The 25,775-nt window shown below is 33.5% G+C and overlaps 3 protein-coding genes across 6 annotated transcripts in view; 1 reads left to right on the top strand and 2 right to left on the bottom strand.

The window, feature by feature from the left end:
* LOC143920309 (myogenesis-regulating glycosidase-like) overlaps positions 1–25,775 on the bottom strand; it is a 950,780-nt gene that overhangs the window by 804,890 nt on the left and 120,115 nt on the right. The window lies entirely within an intron of this gene.
* On the bottom strand, positions 4–13,164 carry Arp3 (Actin-related protein 3). 2 transcript variants are annotated; one of them, XM_077442915.1, is made up of 10 exons: positions 13,023–13,164; positions 3,029–3,263; positions 2,279–2,459; positions 2,027–2,183; positions 1,775–1,932; positions 1,410–1,558; positions 1,176–1,318; positions 855–1,099; positions 699–782; positions 4–619 (listed from the first exon to the last, which is right to left on the bottom strand). In XM_077442915.1, exons 2-10 carry the CDS (start codon positions 3,070–3,072, stop codon positions 524–526), a joined length of 1,257 nt encoding a protein of 418 aa, XP_077299041.1. In that variant the 5' UTR covers positions 3,073–3,263; positions 13,023–13,164; the 3' UTR covers positions 4–523. The 2 variants fall into 2 exon arrangements, with proteins under 2 accessions (XP_077299041.1, XP_077299042.1); XM_077442916.1 differs by lacking the exon at positions 13,023–13,164 and adding an exon at positions 3,368–3,428.
* On the top strand, positions 9,981–25,480 carry sqa (spaghetti-squash activator). 3 transcript variants are annotated; one of them, XM_077442912.1, is made up of 9 exons: positions 14,740–14,889; positions 15,398–15,594; positions 18,181–18,224; positions 21,498–21,588; positions 21,997–22,200; positions 22,285–22,426; positions 22,515–22,714; positions 22,800–22,952; positions 23,524–25,305. In XM_077442912.1, the coding sequence occupies exons 2-9, from the start codon at positions 15,551–15,553 to the stop codon at positions 24,893–24,895; spliced, it is 2,250 nt and encodes a 749-aa protein (XP_077299038.1). In that variant the 5' UTR covers positions 14,740–14,889; positions 15,398–15,550; the 3' UTR covers positions 24,896–25,305. The 3 variants fall into 3 exon arrangements, with proteins under 3 accessions (XP_077299039.1, XP_077299038.1, XP_077299037.1); XM_077442911.1 differs by having other exon boundaries at positions 14,808–14,889; positions 15,394–15,594; XM_077442913.1 differs by lacking the exons at positions 14,740–14,889; positions 15,398–15,594 and adding an exon at positions 9,981–10,359 and having other exon boundaries at positions 23,524–25,480.

The following is a 25,775-nucleotide window of genomic DNA, read 5'->3' as shown; positions in this document are numbered from 1 at the left end:
TTTAAAATATCATGAAAATAATTCAGAGAACAATGTGGATGATAATTTATTTTTCATTATTCAAGTTTTATCATTTTTTAACGTATTAACAAAAAAATTAACACAAAATTTTCAGAAGCGTGAAATGGAGGCGCAGCTTTTACACATGTAGTTAATACATGTACATATTATTCTTTATTCCCCGAATAATCTCAATATAAATATGATTATGGCTTAGTATGTGAATGTATGGATTAAATAGCATTTGCAAAATAAAAAAAAAGCATTATATTTTAATATTCATTTATATTTCTTTGTTCAATTTTGACATAAACATTTGAAGGAAGCATAATCACCTTACAATACAATTAATTTTTTTTTATTTGTTCGCTACAACATACTCATAGACCGATGATTATTATTACGCAATTTGCATTTACATATAGAGCATCACTGATGAAAATTTAAATTACACTTTTTTTACAAGGTTTATTATATGTATAACTGAAATAGATTTAAGAGGTAATTTTGAAACTGAATTTATTTATGTCATAGTACCGAATACGGGGTTGTGTCGGCAGATACTGGGCCCATATTCCATGTAATCTTTTTTGGTGTGACAAACTTGGTAAAACTCGGGCTGAAAATGTGACAATGATCAGAAAAATCAAAAATTAAAAAATTAAAAACAATAAAAAACTTTTAACAACTGTATATACCGTTGATCCTAGCATGCTTCCACCAAACCAAACTGCATAACGCTGCATATGATGAGATACTACCTGGACATCAATAGGCTTAGGCTACAATTTTAAAATATCATTAGAATTCGTAATAAAAATTATATAATGCATATAAATTATGAAAATACAAACAGTTATTCTCCCTTCAGATAGAATTTCAGAAGTGCGAAGACGAAGATCAACTGTGCGTTTAATATCCCTCTGTAACCGGCGTCCAAAATCCCTGAACATGGTACTGCCCCCAGAAAGAACGATATTTTTGTAGAGACCACGCCTAACGTCAATCGGACAGTTCTGAATAACATCATCAACCATCTCGTTCAAAGGAGTGGTGAAGTCAGGGTTTGAAAATTCAGGATGAAAAAATATTTCCGGACCTGTTAAATATATATTATTATAATGACACAAATGATGGAATTCAATATCTCAATTCAGTAAAACAAATAGACATACCCAAAAATCTTTCATAACCAACATCAACGGAGAACGGATTTTTTGTAATAGCATTCACACTGCTATGTTTTTTCATCCATTTTCCAGGATCCGAATCATATTTGGCAAATTCCTTGGCAACGTCAGGACAGATATAACAATGTCTGAAATGGGAATTATTTGTCGTAAATTCTTAACACATAAATAATCTTCATCTCGCACAATCGGCAAAGTAAATTTCTTCATATGACAAACCTTTCTTTGATAGCTTTGGCAGTCTCGAGGCTTTGTTCCGGTGGAATGCCAACTTCTCTTTCTCGCAAAAGAGATTGAATGAATGAAGTAATGTTCCTTCCGGCAATGGGAATGTGTTTTATACATGAACCTATGACGTAACCTTCAGCCTTAAATATTAAATAAAAAATCATTGCAGAAAATATATTTGCTTTAACCGTGTTTGGTTTCATTAATTAATTGTATTCTGTATACATCTAACCATTGATAAAAAAAGTGTGCAAGAATAAATTAGAAGGTAAGAAAGCTTGTTACATTTCACACAATATAAAAAATGAAGGCATAATATTTTATATTCTATGATATTAATAGAATATTCAACTTACGACTGGAATGATGTGAGTGACTCCATCTCCACTGTCCACAACAATACCAGTGAAAATACGGTCATTGGTTGTGCGGGAAATCCATGACGCGGCTAACGCTAATACTGCTTGCACTGCTATATATAATCCCGGCACATTAAATGATTCAAACATAATTTCTGCAAGGAAATTTTTTTAATCAATTAGCAATTTCTAAAATTTAACTAATGCAATATGCATATATGGATAATAATTTCAATTGAAAAATAATACCAGCTATGTACTCCCGATTTTCGGGAGTATTTAGTGGAGGTTCAGTCAAAAGAAAGTAATGATCCTCCGGTTCTGCTCTTAAATATTTAAAAATGCATTGCTCCATAAATCTCTCCATCAAATCCCAATCTTCGACTAAGCCATGACGAACTGGATACTGAAATTAATACGATTAATAAGTTAACCTCATACATATATTATACATCCAACCTCGTCATATCATTACAAAATATTGATTGAATATATGTATACTTTGACAGAATAACTCGTCGCTTCAAACGCCTCATCGCCGATAAAAAAATCGAGATCTTCGACGCCTTTGGCGAGTCTACGAGTCGATTGGTCTCCGACTTTAGCCGTTTCTTTGATTGCTATTGCAGATGGTATAATAAATTGGGGCTCTTTATTTCCAGCGAACCCCATTTTGGTATAACTGCAACAGAAAATAACATACGAATTAAATCATATATAGCAATTGCTTAAATAATACATAAATTTTTTATACAAAAAAGCAGGATGGTCAATTAGAGACCCATCTATTTATTGAGTACACACAACTGTCACTTTTGACTAATTAGTAAACTATAGTTACTATGTTATAAAAATTACACATTTTATTTATACAAGAAAGATAAACGATTTTGCACAACGATGATTCATCGACCACACCCTACAATATCATACAAAATAAAAATGCATCACGAATAATATGTGTATCACATATCTAATATACAGGGCGATGGTGAGTGGGTGATATTATCTGTGCGGTTAACAAAATGTACGAATCAGCATCCGGGGCGTTCGGATATCAGATTAGAAAGATAGCGCAAGTCAACGAGAAACGAAGACATAAATGAAAGTGGATACAAAACCACCAGCCTCGTATGCAGAATGGCTACGGATTGAAAGCGGTAGATGAAGAGTGAAGAATGAGGGTGTGGTGTGGTGTGGTGTGGTGTGGTGAGAAGAGAAAAAGAGAAAGAGTCGAAGAGAAGTATTTACCCGGTGCCGACATCGATGACGCATGCCGGCAGCCGCTCCGCCATGTCTGCGGATTGGTGGGGCGTCGCGGGGTGCGGGGGTGCGGGGGTGCGGGGAGGCGAAGTCTCCACTGGAATGAGGCAACTCCTCCGATGCTAGTCGACACGCCCGTGCGTCACGCCCGCCCGCACTGACAACGAAACTGCTTCTAACACCTCGCTTCGCGTCCATGCACCGCATCGTTACTCATTTCCTTCTAAAAATATTTCGATAAGTCCAAATGTCAACTAAATGCTAAATATATGCATAAATCATTAGCATTTAAATTTAGATTAATCGCTAACCGATGAAAATTCTTACCTATTTGATATTTACTTTTCATATTAATTACATATGTATTTTAAACTGTTATCAATGTTGTAGCTATCTCATAGCAAAGTCATGCATAGCAAGAAGGTCAACTTGACAGGGGGTCCAAATTCTTGTACACTCAATATAATTTATCATTGCTCAACGTAAAAATATTGTAAGTAATAAAAATAACTCGAGTCGTACCTTTGTATATACAAAATATTATTTTGCCTCACTACCGGCCAGCACACAAATTAAAAACTGTGGAATAAAAACAAAAAACGTTTCTTCACAAAATATTTATTAAGCTTTCATAATTTTTGCGTAAAGACCCAAAATTTCTAGCTACACTACTGACTGCTATTGTGATAGTATCTTCTGTTAGTTTATATCAGAATCTCTTTATTATTAGGTTAACCAGAAGGCTTCTGAATTAAATTAAACTTAATTATGCCAGAGATGATAATCAAGATTTGTGTTTTTAGTGTCAATCTTAAAAATTGCCTAACCTATCCTTATTACTACTGTGGCGGCTCGCTTATACGACATGGTCGAGTTTGGTTGCCTTCCTGCGAGTGGGAACCAACTCGGCTGGGTTCGGAGAGCTACTACTCACTCTGTCTTCAGCTGTCATATAATAAACATGTGCATTAACATGCCAGTCGTCTCATTCGTCCATCCTCCATACTGGTGACCCCCGACATCGAGCCACGCAGCCTCGATCAATTTCAACATGCCGCTCATCCCTGCCTCGCCGAGCCAGGCGGGGAAGCTACCCGCCGCGCCCCCATCGCCATCAACGCACGCCGCGGCCCGCGGTTGACAATAAACGAGCAGACACGGCTACCTACCTACCTACCTACCTACCTACCGACGTCCAGCCACAACGTCGATGACAGGTGCTTAAAAAAATGGGGGAGCGAATGAGACGACGATCTTGACAGCTGGATGTGGAGTCATGCGCGATCCACTACACATAGAACGGTCATCCAGCACCACAAGACATACACCACCTCAGCACCATCATCATCATCATCATCAAGGCCCCGTCCGTCCCCACGAGCGTCGTCACGCCGAGACGGGCGGTAGCGCTACAACACCTCCACGAGCCACAACGACTCACGGTCCAGCTCGGAGTATCATCAACCACATCGATGCCCCTGCCGCCCCCGCCGCCCCACCAACCGACATCAGCCTCGGAAGAGCGGCGCCGCCGCAGCATCGCATCGCATCGGCGCGACCATCGGACCACCCACCGTCCTGCTCGCGACGTCACCGCCCTCGAATCTACCGACCATTCAGGGCGGTACACCTATGTACACAGCGGATGACCCACGTCAACAATTTTTTTTCTCCCCACGTAATAATTTTTTTCTCTTTGTGTAACAATAATTTTTTTCTTTTGTAAAATTTGTTTCTTTGTAATTTTGGTATCGCTGATGCTGGGGGGGGAGTGATGTGGCGGCTCGCTTATACGACATGGTCGAGTTTGGTTGCCTTCCTGCGAGTGGGAACCAACTCGGCTGGGTTCGGAGAGCTACTACTCACTCTGTCTTCAGCTGTCATATAATAAACATGTGCATTAACATGCCAGTCGTCTCATTCGTTCATCCTCCATACTACATAAAACTTTTGATATGTACATAGTATGTTGAAATATCGATAAGTGACTTCGATATATTTAAATGGGCCTTTATATATTTTTTTGAATAATCAAAAAATATAAATATATAATGTACCTTTTTATTGTTGTGAAATTGTTTAACCCTTTGGCTGCTACGAGGTTTTTCAATGTCCAAGCGAAAAATGCTAACATTTGTAATTATTTTGAAAAAAAAAAAATATAATATTTTTTTTTACATACTTACTTCGCCGAACGCTCGTAATTTTTATAATACTTTATATACATTTTTAAGAAGCAGTGCTCTCTCTTTCTGTCTTGCTTTTACATGCGTGCGTGCGAAAGAGATACCTACATATATACACTAAATAAGTTTTGACGATTGTTTTCCGACGCTCTATTTTTTTCAACAATCTATTTTTAGACATCGATGAATACTTACAACAAGCGATATATTCGAAACAGGTAGCGGTCTTTCTCTCTTTCTTTCTTGGTTTTAATTGTGTACGTGTGAGCGAGACACACAAGGATGCGAAGTTTCTAATAATCAAATAATTTTTCAACATGTATCATAAACATTTTGTATGCATTTCAGTTGCATTTGATTGATTGCACGAATTCGTGACGTCTCGTGACCTATATAATTGAAAGCGGATTTCTAATGTTTTTTGCCATTTATTTTAACTCTGCAAAATGATATCGGACAGTGAAAGTGATGAAAGCGAAATAATAGCTCCTCGCCGAGGAACTCGACAAATCAGCAGCTCTACTGATTCTGAAAATTAATTTATCGACAATAATCAATTCCCAAGTAATAACTCCTTATATGACATTGACAACGAACCCGAAATTTACTTTGATGATGAACCCGAAATTGAAGAGCTTTTATTTAAAAAATTGATAAATATTTATAAAGCATGATTGAAAAATAAATATAAATACGTATATAAAAAAAATGTTTCTTGCCACTGATGCGCTGGCGACTCAAAGAAAGAATTGAAATACGACAATTAATGACAACAACAACGATCGTCGTAGCAATCTTCGCCTATTTCAAAACAACGATTTATCGTTGTTGTAGCAGTCAAAGGGTTAAACTAAATAAAATTAAAAATTATCTGTTAAACCAAATCAAAAAGAAATAGAAGCAATGTATGTACATAGTTTTGGTTCTATTTGCTGTTTTAGAAAATATTGCTGAAAATTATTGGTAAATTTGAGATGTTTTGAAATAATTTTATTTGAAACTTTAAACAGAGAGTTAAGAATTCAACGAATTTGCTATGCATTGAAGATAACGATAATAATTTTATCTTATCAGAACTTATTCTATGTCGATTCAGCAATTAATACTATTTTTAAATTTGTATATTACATATGTTTATATCATGAAGAATATATAAAGGACTAGCTGTTTTACCCGGCTTCAATCAGTATTTATAATATAAACCGCGTAAAAAAAAAATTTTAAAAATAATTTTTTTTCCTTCTAGGGCTTCGCCCTCCGCGCCCTCTGAGCCTTTGCCTTCTAGGGCTTCGCCCTCGGCGCCCCCCTGAGCCTTTGGCCTTCAAAAAATAAGTTGAATCAGCGCCTATGAATCGAAAAAAAATAAATCGAATCATTGGTTCGTTGAAATCGAATTAGGGTTTCGCCCCTCTACGCCCCCTTAGCTATTGCCGTTTAGGGCTTCGCCCCTCTGCGCCCCCCTTAGCTAATGCCTTTTAGGGCTGCGCCCCTCTGCGCCCCCTTCGGGGCCCCATGGGGGTGCGCCCCCCTGCGCCCCCTTCGGGGCCCCATAAGGCTGCGTCCCCTGTGGCGCGCCTTGCGGGGCCCCATGGGACTACACCCCTTGCGCCCCCGCGGGGGTGAATCCATTGAATCGAAAAAAATCAAATCGGCGCCTATGAATCGAAAAAAAAATAAATCGAATCACGTGTTCGATGACGTCACCGATCTACAGACGACGACGAACCAACCATCCAACGAACGAACGAACCAAGGATACATACAAAGTCTCTTTCCAAATTATATATTAGATTTAATTTTTTTTTTTGTTTGCAACTCCGGTATGTACTGGAACCAAACCCTCACCGTATACCCCTCTCCATCCCTCGTTACCAAAAACATCAACATACATTCAGTATTAAAACACAATTCGACACCCACAAATCGATAATATTGTCATCACAATCAATTGTTCCATCTAACGCCTGCCGATTCATGATAGGTTTGTATTGTTTCATTCGTGTACAGTTACAGATTGTAATCAGATCATTATAACTAAAGCCTGGACCCAGAGCGTGCCGCGTATTGTTCAAATGTTGTAAATGCATTGTTAAAGGTTTGCCGAACCTTTTTTACAAAGGATTTACAACAATGGAACAATGAGCGGCCCCTTGGCTATCCTACCTCTAATTATAACATTGTGCTTATAAATCAATCTCGGTGGTGATTGTTTCGATTGAATTTATTATATATTAAGTTTGTTGGATCCATATTGCTTTTCCTACTACATATGTATCAGTATATATTGTTTTACAGGGCTTTTTTTTTCATGTAACGTGGTGGAACGGCGTTCCGGCACCTTTTTGTCTCAAACCTTTTGTCTTTTCAAACGAATATTCTATATAATATAATTTGAATATAATCTGTATAAATAAAAAAACTTGACAATAAGTGAGTTCCAGCACTTTTTTTTTTCAAAAAAAGCCCTGCTGTTTTACAATAGAAATTGATGGCAAAAATACATATTTCAATATTATTGCGAAATTGATCATCACTTGCATTCTTCGCAATATAGCTAAAGAATTTACAAAGAGCGCAAAGAATGTACAAGAGCACAGCAGCAGCAGCAGTGGTGGTAGATGGCGACTTTGAGCGTCTCGCTGTTGGACAGCCGTCTGCCACATGGTTAATTTTGGACGTCTGGAGTCGGCATACTGCACACATACTTAACATTAACTTGCCATTATGCGATAACAGAAATTCTCCATCCTGATTATTAATAAGTCCTAACTAATTCACATCTTTCATTTTCAATAGTCTCCAAATCTAGAATATTACGCATTCTAGCAAGGGCTTTCACAAAATGTGATTTCACTAAAGTACTCTTACGTAGATGCATTTTGCTTAGGAACCAAATTTGTCTTCAAAATTAGCATTTATATGTCAAATATCAATATGTAATTATCATCAAAAAGGATAATATATTTATAAAAAATGTACATAAGTCAAGGGCAAGGACAAATAAAAAAATATTAGTAAGAATGTTAGTGTATTTGTGCAATATAAGGATATGCCAAAGCTGTGCATAATAATATAAATAAAAAACAAAAAAAGTTGATTCTTGGTGTTCGCATTTAGAAAATACTGTAAGTCCTTTTTATGTCGGACGTTTGGTGATTTTTTTTACCAGTGCCTTTCAACCACACATATAAATATATTTTGTATGTTATTTTATGATATTTATAACTTACGATACACTACAATCGATTATCTTATGTACCTGTATTATGTATCAATTATGTTGACTTTTCATTAATATTTATATCTTTATTTATTTATTTATTTATTTTTTATTTATTTAATAGTTTTGGACCATTGTGGCATTACAGGAAGAACCTAAGGCTGGCCGCGCACTAGGCAGCCAGGCTGCCGCAGCCAAAATATTGAGCAGCCAGTTTCGGCAGCCAGAGTCGACGGCCGGTAGTCACCCTTCCGTCAAGCGATATGGACGTAGAAGAAACAATTATTTACCTCTTGTTTCGTAAGAAACGCAAAGCAAAGAGAAGATTTTGGATTCATTCATTCAAACAAACAGCGTTTCCAGAATTGAATGGAGAAAGATGGATTGAGATAGCAAATGGTTTCAATAAAAATGCAAATTTTCCCAATTGCATTGGTGCCATCGATGGTAAACATATATGTAAGATTAATAAAACCAAGCTTTCCTGACACTTTGTATTTGTGATTTCCTACCATCTTCGTCTTTTCACATCTCGATCACTATATTCTTCTGAAGACATATCCCATATTGCCTTACGATTTAATCCGTTAACAGATATCCGTTACAGATAATCCTTGAAAGGTCACACAGTCTCTGGGATTCTATTCGCTATCCGCGGCGTAAAACTTCTGGCTGCTACGTCAAGTGCGCGGAGACTGAAGGCAGCCACATACATTCTACCTTGCAGGCTCTGGCTGCGTGCAGCCAGCTTGCTGCCGTGCAATCGTACGCGATCTATTGGCTGCCGCAGCCAGGAATTCTTGGCTGCCTAGTGCGCGGGCTCCAATGAGCCACCATATGTTAGATTGGCTGCGGCAGCCTGGCTGCCTAGTGCGCGGCCAGTCTAAGATTCCACTCATACATCACATATCCTATCTATTAATATATTAATCCGCGATTATGTTTTGATGAAATTGTAAAAATAATAAATAAATATCTAGATAAAATAAAAACACGTCATTCAAAAAAAATTTTATCACAGCGATATTCATTAAGGCCTCGTTAATAGTCTCGACAATGTCGCTGCGACAAAGTCGCAGAAGTGTCGCTGTTCATTTTTGACTTTTAAAATTCGCTAGATAATTAATTAGAAATATTTTAAAGCAATGAAATATAACAATTAATAGGAAAAATATCTGATTATTGATTCCAATACTCACTCTGAACGTAACAATCCTAAATTTTGAGTTAAAGACCGCAAAAGCCAAAAAACTGTAAAAATCGCGGATTTTTTTAAGCGCTCATATCTCGTAAATGATCAGCCACCAAAAAAAAAATCAATATCATATTCGAATTCAGTGGGTCAAACTTAGTAAAGATTGGCTAGTCTCCGCTCTGGTATTTTTTTTTTGTTGCTCAGTGTAATTATAGCTAATTTTAAAAGTTCTTTTTTAGTTTTTAAGACAAAATTTTTAATGCAGGTTATCTTAAAATTTTATTTATTTTTCGAGCTACTGATTCAGCAGCCCTGATTCGGTTGCAGAAATACAGAAATACATTGACTTCAGTCAGCGTTTCATTATTGTCATAAGTCTGAGAGAGAACGCGGACGCTTCCACATCCGACGGTTGCATACAAGAACCTCCAAAATAAATTAAAAAAAACTGCATTAAGTTGCAATAAAAATCTATAACCGCAGTGAAAGTATCACATCGAACTTGTGAAAGTTGCGTTCGAAAAACTTTTAGTATAAAAAAAATACCAAATAATATCATCTCAGCGCCGAAACGGTTCACGTCAATACCAACACCATGTGCCAGGATAAATGCATAAAAACTTTAGTGCCTCAATAAATACAATAGCAAATTCAGTGTATAATTTGGTTCGGTTCAACGACTGCCGCAGCATTCTTTCAGCACGAAAAAGAACTGAAGGTGAGTACTATTTTTGAATCGAATATATCATAGAATATATTGGAAGGAGCCCGGCAACAACATATATTTAAATAAAAATCCCGTAATATTACATACATGTATGTAAACTCTGTATCTACATACATATATAAAATACACACTTATTTCTTAAATAAATTCCGTACATTCCAAAGGCTGATAAAGAAACAGCACATATGTATTATAAATATATGCATATATTTGTTTTAGGCGCTTGTATGTATATTTGTATATAAAATAATAAAAATTTAGAAATAATCCTTTTCTGGTATATTTACCTACGGTGTTACTGACCGATTAAATACATGCATTCCAAGTGTTCACTCCGGTTCATGAGCATATTAGTTTGTTCATACACGAACTATCGGTTTTAGTTAAAGTGCTAACAGTCAAAAAATATCTTCAAATATACTCGCCAGGTGTCGCGTGAAAGCTTTTAGCTGTCAAAACCTTTGAGATGTCAAAACGCCAAGTATTTAAAAGGGAAATTCTATGGAAATCACATTACCACGTTGTTATAATTCCTGTTTCCGTCAATTTTAAAATATTGCAACCCAGGGTGAGATCACATACATAAAGGATGGTATAAACGATTGGGAATACTTCATCTTATTCTTATAGTTGGCGCATGAACAAACTAGTTCGTTTGTCAATTTGATATTTTGTGTACACTGGTCGGATTGGTTCATGTATGCACAAACTAGTATGTTCATGAACGAACGAAATGTACACTTGGACTGTAACACATATGTACATATCTGAATAGATAATTAGGTGTAATATATGTATGTACTTTTCTAAATTCAGCAAAAAATGATAAATCGGTTGAAACAATTAAAAATACATTAAAACAGTAATATTTCTTATATTATATTTTAAAATTAGATAGTTGTCTTTAAAAATCCATCCCATGGTTTGTATGTACGTGTCAAAGCTCGCCAAATATGATCTGCTAAATGTACTATATCCACATAGAATTTGTTAAACAATTTTGATAGGACACGCTTCAGATGACAGCGAAAAAATAAATAAAATTCTCTTCCTCACACACGGCTAGTAGCAACAACAACTTTAGCTTCAAAAATTGGCACATGCGACCGGTTTGTTTTAATGTTTTTCGCGAGTTTTAATTTGCTGGTTTATTTTGGCAGAAATAACGCTCGTATAATTTTTTTCAAAAACCCATCAAAGCTTTTTGTTTTCGCGTATTTATATTTTTTGTTATTGTATGGAACATCTACACGGTAAACGTTGCAAAGTGAGATGCACTTATCACCAAATATTTACATACCTACAGATAGCATCAACAATTTTTAATTATTATATAAAATATACTCACTATATATTTATGAGATAATATAAATAAACAAACATAAACACCTTAGGAAAAATATAAATACACTTTTATTACACTATCTTTCCCCATTTACATTATATAATTCATACATTAATGCGTATCACAATACAGAATACTAATATTTAAAATTGTGCAATTGCAAAATATTCGAATATATAGGTAGAATAAAGAGGACTCAAGGTACCTCAAGACTCTTTTCAAACAGAGTACGGGGCACGTGTTTTTTTAAAAGTTTTGCCCATACAAATAAATATTATAGAACGCATGCTTAGTGTGTACTGTCGCAATCCTTCCCAAAACTCACTCCCTTGCGTGTTTTCGGTGATATTTTATCCTTGTATTGACAAAGATTTGACAGTGATAATATATATTTAAAAAATGTATTAAATTAATTAACACGAACATGATATCACAGCTGAAGTCAACCTAAGCGTGCCGTGCCGTACTTTTGAATGTGTTCATACCATTACTCTGACACGAGCGAATCCTGAATTTTCTACATTTTGACATTCTAAGCGAATACATATTCTTCATTTGTACAAATATTGATATTCTATATTTTGATTGCCTACTTTCTTGTTCGTTATGTAGTAATCAATTTGATTTTATTTTTAAGTGCATAATCCAAGTTTTCAATTACGTACCTACTATTGAGTCGCTCTCTAAATCAAGTTTTATTTTGATAATTTATCTATTTCAATAATTAACATCATCTCAATAATTAAAATCATTTCAATACTTAAAAATTTAATTAATATTACTAGTTTGACCACACTTGGTTCGTAAAAATTGAACTTTAAACTCGAATTTCCTCTTCTTGTTTATAAAAATTTATTTTTAAAAAATATTTCTTCGGCAGATAAGAAATCATACAAATTTGCGAATGACAAGCAAATTTGTGGGTCAAATCGTCGTAAAACGATAAATATCCACCCAATCAAATTATGCTGATGCAAACTCGATAAGATATTTCAGCATTATTTACATGCACAATTTCTTTACGCTGCCTCTGAGTGCTAATTGTTTATTTTGTGTGTTTTTGTCGCATCCCATCGATATCACACATCGCACATAAAATTATTTTCACGTAGGTAGTTATGGCCGGTGAAATTTTCACGCGAGTTTTTCAGCATTTTTCCGGTAGCCGTTGTCTCACCCTGAAAATAGACGATCATTCCGAAGGTTAAAATAGACACAGTCGGTTATCTTCGTCTATTTTAAAACGTGTCACTGTCGCCGTGTATATAATAGCAAATTTCGAATACAAACATTGAAAATTTATACGTACGCTTTCAGGCCGCCGGAATCATGATTTGAAAGGTCACAAATCAAGCTTTTCATAGATCCAACCAACATTCAAAACTACTCTTTATATTAATAGGAATACCGAACGTTACAATGCAAACTCGTGTCCAGCTATTGCGTATAGTAAGTATGCATATGTAATACATGCATATGGCTTAGGAAACTCATTATTAACACACTTGATTCAATATTTGTAGTTGCAGCAAATAAAAATTCAATAACAAGAGTCACTTCTAGTTACAAAAAATTTGTACCAAATGCTACAAACAAAAATTTACAAGTTGAACTTTCATATTTAAAGGAGCTCACGCGATTGTTACGTGGGAAACGATAGTTTGGAATGAAAAATTATGTATTGAAAGTGTTGAAGCCGTCATTATAAATAGTTGAATACAGTCCATTCTTTCTAATGCCAGATCTTATTTATAAACGATCAATACGAACAAAATGTTATCGAAAACAATCGCCATTTCAATATTCGACGTCTAAACGATTTTCGGTTTCAGATAAATTTAACGTAAAATTTGAGCGTTTTATTTTAGCACGCCTAAAAAAGTGCTCGTTTGATGCATCGTCGTGTGAATTTATATACAGTAAAGTTATTTTAGAATGACGTACTTTGACATTCTCGATTGAACAATGTGCTGTCATGTTTGGAATATTAAATTCGCACATCGGTTTGTTTCCTTTACACATATACAAGTTATTTTAATTAAACCTTATTGATGTTAGCAATATGGTTAAGCAGTAAACACCAATGAGTATTATTTCATTTTTTTATTTTACCTTTTATCACAATGCAAACTGTACTAATTATATTGTAATACAATCGTATTATAATACAATAAAATCACATCGGTTCCGTGAGAAAATGTAAACAGAACAATTCAGATAAAATTTCATATTAGACGTAATATTATCTTTAGAAATGGAAAATTTTCCCACTTCAATGTGAAAAAGCCCTTGAAAATTAAAGATGGAATGTCTCAAAATTAGTCAATAAAATTAATAATTTTTATATGGCATGCTTTAGTATTTTAAGCTCAAAATTTATATTTCGACAGATTGAATTAAAAAAAGTTCGCCACCACTGGTGTTAATATACTATATTCAAATAAAGAGGAAAAATTTGATGAAATTTTTTATTATTTTTTTACCATTGTGTCATGACGGGATTGCACCAAGGCGACACCTATATTTGTACGTACTACACCTATATATGTATGTATGTACTACATATATATAAATTTATAATTTTATTATATGTAAATTTTAAATTACAAATAATGGTGACCAATTTGTTAGGAACCGTTTCAACGATGAAATCAGATAAATTGGAAAATTCTGACAGGAAACAATCGATCTGGAGTCACATATGTAAAGTCTGGCCAGCAATATTAAATCAGGGCTCGAGCCCGTGACTCCTCAGTCGTTAGCACTATACGCTAACCGTTGAGCTATGTTGCTGGTAATTGTGGTTCGTAAATAATAAACGAATTAACTAAACCAAACCAACCTAAACTGCTGATTAATACAGAAAGAATTATGCCAGTGTGGAACTGCACGCGATTTATAAAGCCGATAATCCAAATTGTGATAGTCTTTTCTATCTTTAAAGTTCATGAATTTCAGTTGTCTTTTGGCGTTGTGTCATGGCGCGTCGTTGCGTCAAAATGGCCGGAAGTGTTCCATTGCGGGACAGGAAGCTGCCCGAAATGGCGGCGCGAACAAACGCGACTTGAACATCGATTAATTCGACAATTCATCCACAGTTGATTCATTGATTTATTACGTTGTAATCGTGCGCGTTGGACTCTTCTCTATATTCCATACTACATATTTAAAACAATGTAATCAAAATTAAGACAATAAATATAATACCTAGTGTAAATAATTGACGAAGTGAAATTAATAAAAACCTTATAAAAAGTAACTTAATAATAATAAATACTGCTGAAAAAAGTGATTTAAAGTGATTTATGTAACATGTAAATTTTTATAAATAAATTCAATCGGTTTTAATAGTATATAAAATTATTAAATGCGAAATTTGAATAATAATTTTATTTATATAAGACACTTAAATCAATTGTTGAGCAAATAGATAAAACTTTCTTACTTATACATATACATAATCTTCTTTATATATACATATTTTATATTAAATATAATCAAGATCGACTTATTCGTCATTCATTATTTTTAAATTAACATTTTTACATAAATCCGATATAAGTATCTCAAAAATGTCGATCAAACTCAATAGATACTTAGTCACAATGCATTCCATTCATGAAAAATATGACTCAGTTGATAAATAATAATAATTGACAAACAACGACTAATTTTTATAGTAAGATATCAACAGATCTTAATCATTAATCTGATCAATGATGTATATATTTAATGCTATGAAAATTTTACATTCATTGAACATTGGTGTGATGTGATTTCAAAAAATTAATAAAATATAACAGTGTTATAATTATACAGTGTAATAAATAAACCAACATGGATTCAATCGACATTTTACGGAAGAAATACCAATCTCAAAAGTAAGTGAAAATTTTGCATATAATAGACAATGGTCAAAATAAGCTTCGAGTTAACCAGCAGAATAGACCAGTACAATGCTTTGAAAAAAGTGGTCACGGGTTCAAATCCCACTGGTTTCTGCTAGTCAGACCTTGGATTTGTGACTCCAAGTCGATCGTTTCCTATCAGAGTTTGCTAATTTACCTGATTTTCATTGATACGGTTCCAACAAATTGGTAACCTTACCCATTTTCTCGAAAATTTCGAGTTTTCAGCAATCTCGATTTTCGCTTCATTGTATAAAATGCTGCAAATTTACAAATTTGACCATAGATGTCTCTGTAGACGTTAATTGATATACATTATTTACTTTGTATACTTTTATCAAATGTACAATGTTTCTGGCCAGGAAGGCGCATTGGGGTTACCTGTTAGACCTTACTGGTATAAATTAAAAATAAATAAACCTAAACGAATCGGAAAAAAAACAAAATAATCATGTAACAAAATCAACATGATAAAATAGTGTAACTCCTAATTGCATTGATTGTACTAAACGGTAGATTCAAATTATGTCACTTTTGTATTCAAACTAAGTTCAGTGTTGTTATAAACTAAAAAATATACATACGACGCATTTATTCAAAATGGCATCTCATCGGTTATGGCAACACTGCGAATATTTTTTTAATTCACGTGGGGGAGAAATCTAAATTTCACATCCCCACGTTGTGAACATCAATGAATGTGTTATTTATTTATAATATTTATTTTCTGCAAATTCAATATCGTATGAAGCGTCCACATGCTGCGCACAAGTGTGGGTGTCTGTAGAAATTCTTTATATATTATATTTATAGTCACATCTATCCCTGTTATTCCATCCCCCCCCCTTCATGTTCAAATTTACTCACGGTCTCCTTCGACCAAAATAAAATTGAATATCATTAAAAGTAGTTGTTGATCGTTTAAATTTTATAGACGCATTGTAAACACGTGTTTGATTCGCGCGGCGCAAAATCTTCATCTGAAGTTTTGCTGCTTCTTAGACCTACATTCCATGGTGTAGACTTTGGAGCAAGTTGTTCGATATTTTGTCGGGTTCTATTTACGTTCAAAATGTCGTGAACTCAAACTCGACCATTTGCCGTCTGCCCTATATATGTTACGTTTAAATAGATCAGAATGTTTACATTTATATAATCGGGTCTTGATTCCGGTCACTAGACACTGTACCAAAAAAAATTCCAAATTTTGGAATATCCGATATTTGGACCATGAAATATGTTGGTATTCACGTAAACCTAGTTAGGACAACGCTTTAGATAGTAAATTGTAGATATTTACATACACACATAGATCTGTTATATTTGAAAATGGCGGATGTCCAGTTTTCAGTTACAAAAACATTATTTCTGTTTGACTTCATTCACAAATTATTATCACTTATTTTAATTCGATATGTCCAGAATCTCGAAAAAGCAGAATAAACGTATTACAGGCCACCAATATTTTTAAATATTGTTAAACTTTAAGCATTTTATTTAATGCTTCGAAATGAAGAAAGGTGCCATTTTCAAATGTAACGGCTCATATGCATATATGTATACATAGATGAGCTAGTATAAATTGGACTATAGCTAGTTGGTTTTTTAGACTATAGATACATTAAATGGTAGCTTTGTTTTTGCAAGAAAACAGCGATTGTTTTATAAATTTGGATAATTATACATATATAGACTTTATTTAAAATAGTATGTATAGACTTCATTTAAAATAGTCTTAACTAGGACCAATCTCGATTCATTTTTGAAACAACGATCATTTCAACTACGATAAATTTAAATTCACGTGTTTAACAAAATATCATGCCAGTTGGAATCAAAATTTTGAAAAGAAACACAAAACTAAGGAAATTCACAAAAATGATTTAAAAAAATGTTAGAGAAAAAATCAGATTATGAAAGTCAATTTCCTCCCATTCACATAAAATTATCACATGAAAACGAAACTTGCTAATTCTTAAATTTTGGTATTTTTTTACATATCGTTAAAATCCTTTGAACAAATGTACGTTACAATCATTTTGTCATCAAAAGTTACGTTATGAGATGAATGAATGCTGTGAGATCATCGTGACGACCTCCCCGAAACCAGGAAGACCATGACGGAGTTTCATGTGAGATATTTTCTCTATTTTTTGGCACGTGTCAACGGAACGCGCCGATATGTATTTCCACACACGTGGGTCTTCTTTCAACTCACAAATATAATACATGTATGTAATACATTGTAAATGTTTTGCTTCTTGTATCAACATATAAAATCTTCAATTAATGTCTTTCTTCCCTTTGACAACATTCTCTCAATTGAGAAAACCCCTTTCCGAGTTGTCATCGTGAATCTGATCAGCAGGGTCAAGGTTGATTTGATAGGAATAACTTTCTAGAACGATTCCGCTTTGGCAGGTCGTCTGAAACCTCGTTGGCAAACTGTAGCCGATTTCGATTGACTACATTACATCAACGACAATGCTACGGCCGCTGCAGTCGACGTTGATCATCACCGGAAAATCAATTTAATCTTTTGTTTTTGTTTAATTTCAGATCATCCAATATGATACACGTGGATGAAGAGGATCCTGTTGGAGGTGAGTTATTCATTTGCTATTGCTATAATTTCATACTTATAACTTATGTCATAAGTTAATTTGAACCTTCAAGTTCTCAATTTTTTTCGAATTAATGTAAAACATATGAAGTTCGAAGTATTCAACATGTTTTAGAATATAATTTGAAATAAATTCCCAAAATGCCAATAAATGTCAAAAAAGTTCATATCTCCTTGGCAAATTTCCATTATTATGAAATGTATAATTTATCGTCTATAAAAAACCGTTCTATAGTTGAAATATATGATTTGCTTTACTTGAAGCAAAATATGTATAATAAATAGGTAAATTAACCAATCGTGAATGAGAGCGTTAAATGATTGAACACGCTTCTGTATACACATGTACATAAATAATTAAACATTATAAATGTATAAATAAGTAAACTCAACAAAAAAATATTATGATTGATAAAACATCATATATCTAGTAATAAATTATATCGTCTGCGAACCGAAGATGATTCAAAAAGCGACCGTTGATTTTTTTAAGTTTTTGGATTAAATTATTACTCCTGCTGTGTCCCATTCCAAGTTCCTGAAAACTCCCTCAAGTACCGCATTGAATAAGACCAAAGTAATGTTCAATAGTTATTGCATGCCTGATAGCATCTCATTAGATGATAAACCAGCAGAAGTGGTAATTAATTATTTATATTTAGGTCAAATAATTGACATGTCCAGTAGTAAAGATGAAGAGATCAAGAGACGTATAAAATTAGGATGCAGTGCATTTGGACGAATGAATGTTGTTATTAAATCAAAAATGCCACTCTGCCTTAAGAAAAAGATCTACGATCAATGCGTATTGCCAGTGATCACTGATAACGTATAGATTTGAAACTTGGATACTGAACGCTAAGATGCTACACAAAATCCAATGCACTCACAGTATGGAACGCTGTATGCTCGACATACAGACAGAAAGCGGAACACGTGGGTGAGAAGTATGACAAGGGTAGTGTATGCTAGAAGAATGGACGAAAGGTGGGCAAAAGAAGTGCTTGAATAGTACCCGAGAGAATGCAAACGGGTAATAGGAGGACCGCAGGGAAGATGGTTAGACGAAATTAGGAAAATGTGTGGAGTGATATGGATGAGAGTTGCGCAAAACTGTAGAAGCGCGTTGGGGAGGCCTTCATCCAGCAGTGGATGGTGAATGGCTGTAGATGATGATGATATAATATAACGCCACTAGTTTGATAATTAATCAACACCCACAATTGATAATTAATCAATAAAATTGTGAAAATTCACAATGAAATCAATTTACATACTGACATACATAACATACATATGTATGTAGATTTGTAATTTGACGATACACTCTGAAACTCGTTTCAATTTACTTAATGAAATAATATAGTGCATATGTATACATATGTAAAAGTATATATGTAGGATGTAGAATTATATGAGCCATGTTTACGGTTGTCATAGCATTACAGGACTCGTTTACGTTTTATTCACACTTTCATCCGGGATAAAATTGTTTTGCTTTTTATGCTCAATGGGATGTTCAATGCCAACTGGACATTAGCCAGAAGCGCCAAACCTTGTCGCCGGATAGACAAAATAAAATATATATATATCACATCAAAATAGATTTTACCCTTGCTTCGTGCACGCTAATTCGCAAATTATACAAAAAAACATTACTTGGCTCGATTTATGATCAATACCTATCTAAAATAGATTGAATTCTGTAATAGACGTGAAATTGAAATAAACAGTTATTTTATAAAATATAGATACATACATACATAGGTAGAATTAAAAATTCCTGTATGTATTATAAAATTGAAACTATCCAACTCATACACATGATATTTGTAATTCCACAATATAATTTTTTCTCAGTATGAAAATAAAGCCTATTATTAAATTAAATATTTGCCAAAAATTCATGTCAATTTATTCCGTATTTCATTATATTATACTCAGTATAATACTGTTGCGTAGGGGTGGGTGGAGGATCCAAGTAAAAGGCCAAAGTCGTTTCACAGCATTTATTGATGATTAAGGAGATACACGCACTGACAATGCTCAGTCCAGAATGACATGATATCGCCTACGTACCGCCTTATAAAGGGTAGATCTCAGGACGTCTAATCTGTTAACCTATTGTATAGTCACGTATTCGGATATGTCTTCCCACGGTATGGGTCAGTTCTGCGAAGGGATTAATAACGGTCATTGTTTAGCCTATATGCACTTAGAGTCTAGATATAATCCTTGAAACCAATTATCCCGGTCGCACGATATGCACTTAGTTAATCCGTTAACAGATAATCCTTGAACGGTCACACAGTCTCTGGGATTCTATTCGCTTAATCCGCGGTGTACGTAACAATACAATGAAATAAAGTTACGAAAGGGCCCCCACATTTTTTTTTTCAATGAAATAAATAAACTTGCAAATTTTAAATGTCCTTCCTAGCCTATATGTAAATTTGCAAATTCTGCAATCACATCTTTTAACAGGCGCGTGACTACTATGCCGCACGGGCATGCGGTGCATGCGGGCAATAGGTTTTCAAAAAAAAAATACTTGACATTTTTCAAATACAAAAATCTTGAAAGTCGTGTTAAAATTATTCATATGACTAATAGAAAACAATATTTAAAATTTTATACTCCAAATTTAATACACAACGTGTCGAATTTTAACCCACTTGAACGTCTTCTCTAAAATCTAAAGTCTTATCACGACATTCAATAGTTTTCCTCTTTGGTACAGTAATAATAATTGTCTGCAACTACATATCTATAAAAACGATGTTAAAATAAAATGTCTTCGAAAGATGTAATTGCATAATTTGCGACTTAACTTAACATAACTTGCGAGGAAAAAGAACATTTAAATGATGCGAGTTAATTACCAATTTGATTTTAATGACAAAAACACTAAAGGGGGCCTTTTCTAACATTTGCATGTGGGCCGAATTTTTCTAGTTACGGCACTGTCTTTAAAAGGCATTTTCTAAAACTTCTTCATGTTAATATTACAAGTTCGCCGAGTCATAATGTTTATATTTACAAACTTTCCACTGTTTTCAGTTAATGTAAATTAATTTTCCTATATTTTTATTTATAAGTTTGTTTTTTATTTACATATTTTTAATATATGTATATATATTTGAAGGTCCTCCCGACCGTAAAGGCTCGCATGTACCGCATACCCCCGCGTCATAGTAGTTACGCCACTGATAATACTATCACAAACTAATGACTCACATTTTTTTTCTTTTAGAAATTGAACCGTCATTTTCTCATCGAGATGTCACATTCAAGAGAGGAGTTGACGCTGAAGATTTTTATGAACTTTTGTCGGAAGTTGGAAGGTAACATTATAAAATATATACAAATATTTTACTTCATATTTAAAAAAAAATTGAAATTAAATTTAAAATTTTGAATAAATACAACTTCCTAATCAGTGTTGGTTTCATTATCAAATTAAATGTCAATTCAAAAAATAGTTGTATTTGTATATAAAATGTCGCAACCTTTAAATGTTACGTTTCGCAAATCATTTTATAACAATTACATCTTATAAACAGCAAGTCACACGAGAATACTTGGCATTGTCTCAAAATTCTTCCATTTTATGTGAATTTGTTTTGTGAAACCTGAAATAAACTATGTATGTATGTATGTCGCTTCAAAACAAACCTTCCTTTTTATTATGTGCATATGTATTTAGCGTAGGAATTTGAATGACAATAAATATTTGTTTATTTACTTTTCAGAGGAAAATTTGGAACGGTGTACCACTGTAAAGAAAAAGCCACCGGGTTAGAGTTGGCCGCGAAATTTGTAGCCATCAATAGACGTGATGACAGAAGAAATGTAGAAAGAGAAGTGGATGTTATGAGACAATTACAGCATCCTCGTCTCATTCAGCTGTATGATGCATTTGATAGTGGAAAGATGATGTGTGTTATTCTAGAATTGTAAGTAAATTTTTCGATGGCATAATTTTCAGTTATTAAACAATATCAATTTAAATTTGACATAATTCATTTATTGCATTTCAGAATTACTGGTGGAGAATTGTTTGAAAGAGTTATCGATGATGATTTCGTTCTGACTGAAAAATCTTGCACTGTATTTATGAGACAAATATGTGAAGGAATAGAATTTGTTCATCAACAAAATATTTTACATCTAGATATGAAGGTAAAAATATAGCAATTTATTACATCAAGTCTAAAACCATAATAATTTAAAAATATTTCTAATCAATGAAATGCACGTTTATTTTTAGCCAGAAAACATTTTATGTTTAACAAAATCTGGAAACAGAATAAAAATAATAGATTTTGGATTGGCTCGAAAATTCGATCCATCTAAAAAACTTCAAGTTTTATTCGGTACTCCAGAATTTGTGGCTCCAGAAGTGGTTAACTTTGATCAAATTGGTTTTGGCACAGACATGTGGTCAATTGGTGTAATTTGTTATGTTCTGTAAGATTAATTCTATATGGTATTTCATGAAATTCCTTACAAATATTTAAATTTAATATCAATGCTTATTTTTATAATGCTTTAGTCTATCGGGACTTTCGCCTTTTATGGGAGAAACTGATGTGGAAACTATGGCAAATGTGACAGTCGCTAAATATGATTTTGACGATGAAGCTTTCAATGAAATATCTGAAGACGCAAAAGACTTTATCAAAAAACTTCTTGTAAAAGACAAACAGTTAGTATCTTTATTATTAAAATTATCAGAATCTCTAAATTAAGATTCAACCAACTATAGCTATGAATTTAATAATTGGCTCTGATGCTATCAATAATTAAGTATCTGATATTTAAAGCGATTTGTTTATTTTAATTGATCTGATGAAATCTATTTTTATCAGAACAATTAGTTAAAGTACCCAAACCAATTCAAAACAAATTTAAAAATGAAACAATTGAGCATATTTATAAACTAAATATGCATATATTTCTCATTTTAAATCAACTAACAATATTTTCAAATCTAATTCATACTAAATCTCTATAAATAACGTTTGAATTACTTCAGTAATAATTTCAGCACATGAAAGACAAAGACCCAAGTTATTAACTTCTTCTGCATATTAAAAATATATATTCTACATAAAAATATATCAATACAAATTAACTGCATGAGTCGTAAATTTGGGTTTTGTCTCTTATAGTTAGAAAGTATATTTAAAAGCGTTGTAAAATTATTTAATAATTGTAGTAGTGTTCGTTGAAAAAGTCCTAAATATAAACTATGGGTCTTTGTCTTTGTGATGCAGGGGCAGAATGACCGCTCAACAATGCGTAGCTCATCCGTGGTTGCATAGAAGACCACCGAGCATTCAGGACAAGAAAAAAGAAGTTCCAGAACCAGACATTATATTAGAAACTTTGAAACCCCCACCCGAAAAACTCGATGTTACCAAAGATAACCTGAGAATGTTTGTGGAAAGGTGGAACGAACATCCAAACTCTCCTTACGTATTCGACGTCTCAGCTCACGTAATAACTCCGTGTATGTCGAGGAATAATTGCAATGGATTAGATACAGGATCAGAACATTCCATTGGAGGCTGCTCACCATCACCTTGTGCATCGTTGAGCAGTCTGACAGATTCTATATTCGGAACTGAGAACCATGCTTTGGCACCTGGAGATAGATATTCTCAAAACGAATATGATGATAATAATAAAGTTTTTGCATCCCTACACGGTTTGGAAAGACGGGCATCTGACAGTTCGTGCTTTGTGAATAAGAAGGCAGACATATGCCTAAGAGTTAATTTAGCAGAAGAAATTAAAAAGCTTTCTGATAGACTTTACATGTTATCGACAATTAATACAGATTTAGTTAATAATAATGTAGAAAGTTATAAAACAGATACGACAACAAGTACTGAAACCACAAATAATGTTGAAAAATCACTAAATGGACTTAATAGCAAAATTTCGTCAAATGTAATATATAATAATTGCACAAAAAAAACCGTCTCCTCTACCAAAAATTTCACAACTCCAAAAGAAAAATATAGCAGTATAACTAAAAACGATAAAAATCCTAATGCTGAAATTATTAAAAATGGTGTTAATAGAGCAAAAAGTTTCAACGTAGCACACTTAAATAAATTTGAGGCACAAACTTTAGACGGACGAAAAATAAGTGCAGATGAAACTGATTCCGAACAATTTTCAAATCTCCCGTGGGCTAGGAGAAAATTCAAAGTTTCAAATTTCAGCCGAGACGTTCCGTTATCCCCCGAAAGGAAGAAATCTGTTTTTAACCTTGAATTTAACAAGCGACGGGAAAAGATGGATAACTTTGCCAATTCCAATGGAGCAACATGCTCCGATAACATATCAAAGACGAAGCATTTTTATAAAAAGACAGATGAGAACGGGGACGTCAAATCGAACGCCAACAACACAAAAGATTTGCTATTACATTTATTGGACCAATGGGGAGATTCCCAAACCCCAACCAACGACTTACACTCTGGACGGCACAAATCAGTCTCAATGGAGTGGTCGGAGGGCGAATCGATCGCGTCAAAATCCATGAACACTTTGAACACATTCTTCAAGCGACAATCGTCGTCTGGTATAACAGTAAAGAAGAAATTAGAAACATTCACATCAAACGGAATAAAGTGATCAGTGAACATTAAAGGACAAGTAATTTACTTATACTTATACTAGTCTTCATAATTAAATTAATTACTTCATAATTAAAATATATACATATAACATTTGCTTTAATGTAACTATAATTAGATAATTGGAAAATGTACATTTGAACAATTTTAAATCTATATACATATACACCGTGTTAGATTAAGCGATTGTTAAACCAGTGCCTAGATCATAACTTACATATTTAAATCTATACAATAAAATTTAATATAAGTCTGCAAATATCGTACTTTTGCTCTCGGTGTGGTTGGGTTTGTCTAGTTTTCTTGTAATTTTTCTCTTTCAGACAGCGCCTAACTGCTAAAGGGGCTTTAACTCATAAGTGGATGATTGAATCAGCGATGGGAACTGAATTAGTCGTGACTAAAGCCAAATTGAAAAGATACGTAATAAAGAAAAGATGGGCTAAAGCAGTAGCTGCAATAATTGCACTCAAAAGAATGGGTGCAAAAATTGATGCAGATCTTATTTAATCTTATTTTGTATATATTTGTATTATCTTGTTGTTATTCTTTTCTAATTTTTAATATGTAAATATATATATATATATATATATATATATATATATATATATATATATATATATATATATATATATATATATATATATATATATATATATATATATATATATATATATATATATATATATATATCGACACTCATTTTCAATTTGTATTCTTCTAACAATTCTCGATCCCGTCATCTTGTCTATCTCCATCTCAATGCTGAACTACTTATTATGTAAGAAGCTTAGCAGGTACTGAAATAATTAACTCACACGTTCTTTAGTATTTATGTATTTACATTTCTTTAAAAAGTTAACTCAAATACATAGAAA

Source organism: Arctopsyche grandis, chromosome 12 (genome assembly GCF_051622035.1).
Source record: "Arctopsyche grandis isolate Sample6627 chromosome 12, ASM5162203v2, whole genome shotgun sequence".
NCBI classification, from domain to species: Eukaryota; Metazoa; Arthropoda; class Insecta; order Trichoptera; family Hydropsychidae; genus Arctopsyche; species Arctopsyche grandis.
The sequence above is the reverse complement of the archived record's forward strand: the minus strand, read 5'-3'. Positions and strand labels throughout refer to the sequence as shown.

Coding starts and splice junctions, on each gene's coding strand:
- Arp3 (XM_077442915.1), bottom strand. CDS start 3,072: ATGGCGGAGCGGCTGCCGGCATGCGTCATCGATGTCGGCACCGG. Junction 2,184..2,278: donor CGACGAGTTATTCTGTCAAA/GTATACATATAT, acceptor TATTAATTTCAG/TATCCAGTTCGTCATGGCTT. Junction 620..698: donor GAAGCATGCTAGGATCAACG/GTATATACAGTT, acceptor TCACATTTTCAG/CCCGAGTTTTACCAAGTTTG.
- sqa (XM_077442912.1), top strand. CDS start 15,551: ATGGATTCAATCGACATTTTACGGAAGAAATACCAATCTCAAAA. Junction 15,595..18,180: donor AAGAAATACCAATCTCAAAA/GTAAGTGAAAAT, acceptor GTTTAATTTCAG/ATCATCCAATATGATACACG. Junction 22,715..22,799: donor GGTGTAATTTGTTATGTTCT/GTAAGATTAATT, acceptor ATAATGCTTTAG/TCTATCGGGACTTTCGCCTT.